This window comes from Citrus sinensis, chromosome 3 (assembly GCF_022201045.2).
Source record: "Citrus sinensis cultivar Valencia sweet orange chromosome 3, DVS_A1.0, whole genome shotgun sequence".
Taxonomy (NCBI): Eukaryota; Viridiplantae; Streptophyta; class Magnoliopsida; order Sapindales; family Rutaceae; genus Citrus; species Citrus sinensis.
This window is the reverse complement of record NC_068558.1, coordinates 6,197,792-6,204,511: the sequence shown is the minus strand read 5'-3', so window position 1 is coordinate 6,204,511 and position 6,720 is coordinate 6,197,792. Positions and strand designations below refer to the sequence as shown.

Genomic DNA, 6,720 nt, shown 5'->3' with positions numbered 1-6,720 from the left:
TTATAGTAATTTGGGTATACAAGAGGGTGATACTGAATTTTATTAAATTTATTCTTCCTTTTGAATCAAATCTATTTAGAATCCAATTCATAAAAAAATAAAAACAATAACAATAATCTCTTATAGTTTCATATGTTTTATTTTTCTTAGTAGAACGATGCAATTTGTTTCAATCAAAATTTTGAAGCATCCTAAAATTTTGAGATCCAAATGATAATAAGTTAATTTAATTCGTGGTGTACTCTTAAATTTTTTAATAAAAAAAAAACTTTTCGGCTAAAAAAAAAACCAAATTGCAGCGCACCTGGGCAGGAAGAAACAGAGGATGCGATTATACATTTTCAGTGCTTCAGTCTATCAGCTAAAAAGAAAATAAAAAAGAACTCTCATTGTTCCATTGTTTTTCCAGTAAATAATGTTGTACAAAGAATTTAGTTTAACGAGGGGTATATTAGGTATTTAAGTGAGCTTATAAAGTATATTTTTAAATTTTTAAATTTTTAAATTTAGTAATGAGTTTAATAAGTAATTGGATTTAGATAGTATTTTAGTGGGTTCAAATAACTTCATCTATTAAATTAACAAAATATATTTAGGATAATTATCAACTATTCACCTGTCTTTTTGCACTTTTTTGAAAAATAAATAATTCTTAATATTTTTTTATTGAACTCCACTTAAAATTATATTTTTTTGCACACGTTCATTGCCGACTTCAAATCATTAAGAAAACTAAGTTCAAATTATGTTTTTGAAGCGTAGGTGAAATTATCATTATACTCTTATGACGTTAGTAAAGTCTTAACAGTTTGAAAACGGTAATAGACAAGTGAAAAAAAATATAATTTCAAGTGAACCTCAGAAAAAATAAAATAAAAAATTATGTATTTTTAAAAAAGTATGAAAAAAACAAATGGATAGTAGATAATTACCCATACCCATATATTTATGACACGATACTTATGGAATTTATATAAATGTGCATCATTTGCAAGTGTAAGCATTAACAATTATTGAATTTACTTTGTTGATATGTATTCTTTTAAAATAATTTGGATTTGTTATAATTATTTTATGAAAATGGAACAGAAATATCCTAGGCCTTATATTTATAACTAGCGGCTTAGGGGTGGGTAAATTTAATTTCGAATCAACTCGATTCGATTAGATTTCGGCTTAATTGAATTGCGAAAAATATAATTCGAATTCAATCTGAGCATGATATCTGATTCGAACATACTCGAATCAGATCAGATCAAAACCTATAGGTCATTGTCAGAAGGACAAAACGGTAAGACTAAATTAATAAAGTTTCAGAATCGGATTAGAGTGTGTCCCGGAGTCACGTTTTAGAAGTATCCAAACAACCCCTGAAATTACAGTAACGTAGACACCGTTTCGCTGGGTTTTCTGAGAGCCTTTGGCTTTGAAGTTTGAACAGTCAGTGTTCAGTTTGTAAGCTCTTGCCTCCCAAAAGGTTAGTAAAGTTCTCCTTGATAATATTTGACCTCTATGCATATATATTTTTAGATTCATAATAGCGTCTGCAGTTCGTTGACCCATAAATACCTGTAGCTGTAGTGATGTTTCAGAAATTTCTAAACTTATGTGACAGAACAAAGTTTACAAGATTAGAAACCCAGAACCCATTTGTCTCATTGTATAGAAGGTTCCATTTGGAGCCTAATTCTCAAAACCCAGCATCAACGTTAGAGCCAAAAACTGTCCAAAACAATGTGGGAGTTTTTTGGGATTTGGACAACAAACCCCCAAATTCAGTACCCCCATTTGAAGCAGCTATTAAACTAAAAAAATCAATATCTTCTTTGGGGGTCGTTAAATACATGGTGGCATATGCTAATAGCCACGCTTTTAGTTATGTGCCTCAAGTTGTAAGAGAGCAAAGAGAAGAAAGAAAATTGTTTAACCAATTGGAAAACAGAGGTGTAATTAAGCCTGCTGAGCCGTATGTATGTGGTGTTTGTGGAAGGAGATTTTATAGTAATGAAAAACTTGTTAACCATTTTAAGCAAATTCATGAGCGTGAACAAAAGAAGAGGTTGAATCAAATAGAATCAGCCAGAGGGAAGAGGAGAGTGCATTTGGTTGGCAAGTATTCAATGAAGATGGAAAAATATAAAAGGGCTGCTAGGGCAATTTTGACTCCCAAAATCGGTTATGGTTTGGCAGATGAGCTGAAAAGAGCAGGGTTTTGGGTTAGGACAGTGTCGGATAAGCCACAAGCTGCTGATGTTGCGTTGAGGAATCATATGGTTGATATGATGGATAAAAGGCATGTTGAGTGTTTGGTTATTGTGTCGGATGATTCAGATTTTGTGGATGTTTTGCAGGAGGCAAAGTATAGATGTCTAAAGACGGTTGTGGTGGGGGATGTAAATGATGGGGCATTGAAGAGAATTGCTGATGCTAGTTTTTCTTGGAGGGATATATTAATGGGGAAGGCAAAGAAGGAAGCTGTGTCAGTCGTGGGCAAATGGAAGGACCGAGATATTTTGAAGAGGTTGGAGTGGACTTACAGTCCAGAGGTGGAGAAGAAAGCACATGATTGGGCTGATGGGAACGAGGATGCAGATATTGATGATGCGACTGGTGCCAACAATGCGGATTGTATCCCGAAGGAAGATAATGGAGCTTGGTGGGAGCTGGAATCTTCTGATGCCGAAGCTATTTCATAACAATTGTGCTGAAGGCAGTTGGTTGTAGTATGTGTGACTGATTCTGTGACTAGGTAAAGCTCCATTAATTTTTCTTGCTAGCATTTATGGATAGTTCTACTACCTGATAATATGAGTAAATCGTTACTCATAGTAAACAGAGTTAAATTTATATATATCTTTTTTTCTTTTAAAAAAAAAAGAAAAGTGTTGCTGCTGATAATTTAAATTACTGTATTTGGCTTTATGGTATCTTACATAAACTTTGTTGCAGTTTTGAAAAAATAAATCTTGTAAAATTTGATTAAAATGCTAGGAAATTTGATAGCATAGTCCCTGATAAGCTAGTGGAAGGCAAACTCTGTCAGGCATATTGATAGCTTGAATTAAAAGATAGTTCGTTTGTCAGTTGAAGATTTCTTGCTGCAAGAGACGCACTTGAAAAAGTACTTGCAGCGGCCAATGTGATTATGACGCACTCTAATTTTATAGACATTTAAAAGAAATCACAAAAGGATTAAAAAAAAAAAATCTAAAGAATTCACAGGCATGATTCCTATAATTTACCCCATTTTGTTTTACTTATGAACAGTGCTACAGAGGGTGGATTTTTTGGCAATTGGCGTGCTGTTGGGTTTTGTGGCACAAGCATAATCCTAACTTGCTGCAGGACATTTGGACGGTTCAACAGTTCAAAACTTAGCCTCATTGAAATTTTGGGGAAAAATATTTTGGAGCTGTAAGTTGTTGATACTGCTATGAATGTGCTTAATATGGAAGTAGAACTGGATACTATTACAAAGATCTTCTGGAGGGTTTTTGTTAACTGAAATATTGGCTAGCTGCATCTTGTTTTGGACTTAAGCCCCATTTTCAAGGTATATATGTTTGAGATACCGCGTGTGTGTGTGTGTGTCCGTGTGTAAATTTTTTTTTTTCTTTGGGAGAAATCTATATGTGCTGACTAATTACTAATTGTGACTTGATTTTCTTGAATGGGCAGGTACATCATGGAATTCTTGCTTTCTCATATTAGTGGTCATATATTATTGTTACGTACTTACATGATGTGACATAAACTGATAAACATTGGGGTCTGCATCAAATATATTCTCCTTTTCCCTCAGCACCAAATTGTTCATACATTGGAATTGAAGAAGTATCTATTGGCTTCCTTTTCTTTTTTTTTTTTTTCCTCCCCTGGTCGTATGGATGTTCCTCTTAGACATTTGAGATATGTTAAGCCTTCTCCTCAGTTGTTGGAAGAAATAATTATGATATTTTAATTCTTAATTGCAGAATCACTCTTCTTGTCCTTAATTGTGTAACATTCCTTTTGAAGCTAATTGGTGGCAATCCAGAATGAGGACTTTGTCTCCTTTTTATTATCTAGACTGACTTTATCTCAAACTGAAAGTGCCAATACCTATACCGCAGCCACCTTTTTTTTTTTTTTTTTTTGTGTGTACACTCACAAACACACATACATTAAAATTGGAGCTCCTGATTGTGAATATTTGTAGACTAAAAGCACTGCATTTCCGCATTTGTTTTCTTGGCACATCCTAGAGTTCATGATCCGTTAAGTCTTCTTGTTTGAACCTTTGATGAAAAATATTGATATCTTGGTTTGCTGTTTTGGGTTTTCTGTGATCTTGTTTGTACTAAGTTATTGCACTATTTATATGTCTTTGGGGGATTTCTATTTTTCAGTCACAACTTAGGAGAGAGAGACTCCCAACTTGGGGGAGGACTGGAATGGGATGGAATACCAACTACTTAATCACAACACCTCAGCATGATAGAGCAAATAGGGATATCATTTGATGAGTTTCTCGTTAAAATGAAAACCACCAGACTAATCCAAGTAGATATGTATGCCTCTCGGGGGCCTGGAATGAAAGAGGAGCACCGTTGGTCTCCAAATTAGATGGCCTCAATTAGGAAAAGACTAGTACTCATTCAAATTATAATTTCTAAAGGCACATACTTACAAACTACACGGCAGACCCATATATCAGACAGAGTTTAAAAGTTGATCAAAAGCAAATGCTAAAATTTATAAAATGTGCCTTCAAAATGATAAAATTAGTAGAACTCTACGCCAAGGCCTGTACAATGCATAAAACTAAAGGGACGGAACATGGTAACTAATAGCACAAAAGATCACTAGAAGTTCTTCTTTCTCGAAGGAGAAGCGGAAGCAGAATTGTAGTAACTCAAGTACCATCTCACAAACTTTTTCAACCCAGTTTCCAAATCGGTAGTAGGCATATAACCAAGCTCCCTCTGCGCCAAACTAATGTTGGCGTGAGTGAACTGGACATCCCCATTTCTAGGCAAAGGCAGCACTTTCGTCTCAGCCTTCACCTTCAAAATCTTTTCTAACAAACTCACAAGCCTACTCACAGGAACCGGTGTCGTATTCCCCAAATTGAATATCCTAAACTCTGCCGGTCCTTTCTTCTTCCCTCCACTGCCCGTACTCTTCTTCGCAGTATCCAAGGCCGCCAAGCATCCCTTCACAATGTCATCAATATACGTAAAATCCCTCGCTACACTTGCTCCATCAGGGGCCTCATAAACAGTGATTCTTTTCCCTCTAATTATATCTCTAGTAAAAAAGAAATACGCCATGTCAGGCCGCCCCCACGGCCCATAAACGGTGAAAAATCTTAAACCAGTGATCGATAAGCCGTATATATGATTATAAGCATGTGCTATTGCTTCACCAGCTTTCTTTGTAGCTGCATACAAGCTGGCCGGCTGGTCAGTTCGGTCTTTTTCTGAAAAGGGTACTTTTTTATTCACTCCGTAAACTGAACTCGAAGAAGCCCACACAATTGCGGGCTGAGGGTCAGATGATTTGCATGTTTCTAGAAGATTCACGAAACCCGCTATGTTACTATCTACGTAAGAATTTGGATTCTGCATGGCGTAACGCACGCCGGCTTGTGCAGCGAGGTGTATTACGTGAGTGAACGCTACCACGTTGAAGATCTTGTCGAGAAGTGACTTGTCGTTGATGTCGGCATCGATAACGAACACACCTGCTTGCTCAAGCAAGCCTTTGCGAGCCTTTTTCAAGCTTGTTTCATAGTAGTTATTGAAGTTATCAAGGCCAAGAACCCCGTCGCCACGCTTTTTAAGGGCGAGCGACACGTGGGAGCCAACGAAACCGGCTGCTCCGGTGACTAGAACGGTGAGCCCGCTTGTGGAGCGTGGACGTGTGGATTTGACGATTTGTTTCTCCCACTGGGGTCCGCCGAAGGCCGGGGAGGACTGGCCGCGGAAGGTGGCGGAGGGAGATGGAGAGATGAGAAAGAAAACGAGAAAGACTGTAAGGAAGAGGAATGACCAAACTGTGAGTTTCGAGCGGAGGCGGTGGTTGTGGAATTTGTCTGGCTTCAACTTATTGCCCGCTGTGGAGGGCGTTCTATCCAAGTGTAACATTTGGTCAAAGACTAAAGGGTGATGCTTGTTTGAGAGGGATTTCTATCTTTTTTGTTGCAAATGAAAATGCAATTGACTTGATGTTGTGTTTTGTGAGTGGGTGAAGAGAGGAGGTGCAAAGGTTTTGGTGATGGTGTTTGGGGTCATTTTCTAAAAGGCAAGAAAGAGGGTTTATAATATAAGGTAAGTGTTTGGTGGGAAAGGAAAAGTTGTAAATTTTACAAATTTGGAGAAGGAGACAGTTGTTGTTGAAGATAGGATTTCGGGGGATTTTGAGCCTTTTTGTTTTTGATAATCTGTTGGGATTGAGGTGATTAGATTGATCTTGATCCTTTCCTTAGATTTGGTTTCTATTGGTGGAATTTTAACCGATAAATACGATTTAGTAGAATGTACAAAAGAGGAAAAAAAAAAGAATATTGAAATGTTGGGATATTTGAAATAGGAGAAATAACACTTGCGTCTTAATATTTCTCACTTTCACCACTTAGGTCCTTAATTTTTTTTTTTAATTTTTTTCAATGTCGTATTACGTCCCTAACGTATTATTTTAATATTCAAACTTCATTATTAAGTATAAATGTGAAAATTT

General features: G+C 36.5%; 2 protein-coding genes across 2 annotated transcripts; one reads left to right on the top strand and one right to left on the bottom strand.

Annotated features, from left to right (window-relative positions):
* The first annotated feature begins 1,136 nt into the window (after positions 1-1,136).
* On the top strand, positions 1,137-4,063 carry LOC102628830 (uncharacterized). Its single transcript, XM_052438276.1, has 4 exons — positions 1,137-1,477; positions 1,576-2,749; positions 3,268-3,553; positions 3,679-4,063. Exon 2 carries the CDS (start codon positions 1,584-1,586, stop codon positions 2,694-2,696), a length of 1,113 nt encoding a protein of 370 aa, XP_052294236.1. The 5' UTR covers positions 1,137-1,477; positions 1,576-1,583; the 3' UTR covers positions 2,697-2,749; positions 3,268-3,553; positions 3,679-4,063.
* Positions 4,064-4,615: 552 nt separating this feature from the next.
* Positions 4,616-6,463, bottom strand: LOC102628530 (UDP-glucuronate 4-epimerase 5). Its single transcript, XM_006477207.3, has one exon. It carries the CDS (start codon positions 6,126-6,128, stop codon positions 4,845-4,847), a length of 1,284 nt encoding a protein of 427 aa, XP_006477270.2. The 5' UTR covers positions 6,129-6,463; the 3' UTR covers positions 4,616-4,844.
* Between the last annotated feature and the right edge of the window lie 257 nt (positions 6,464-6,720).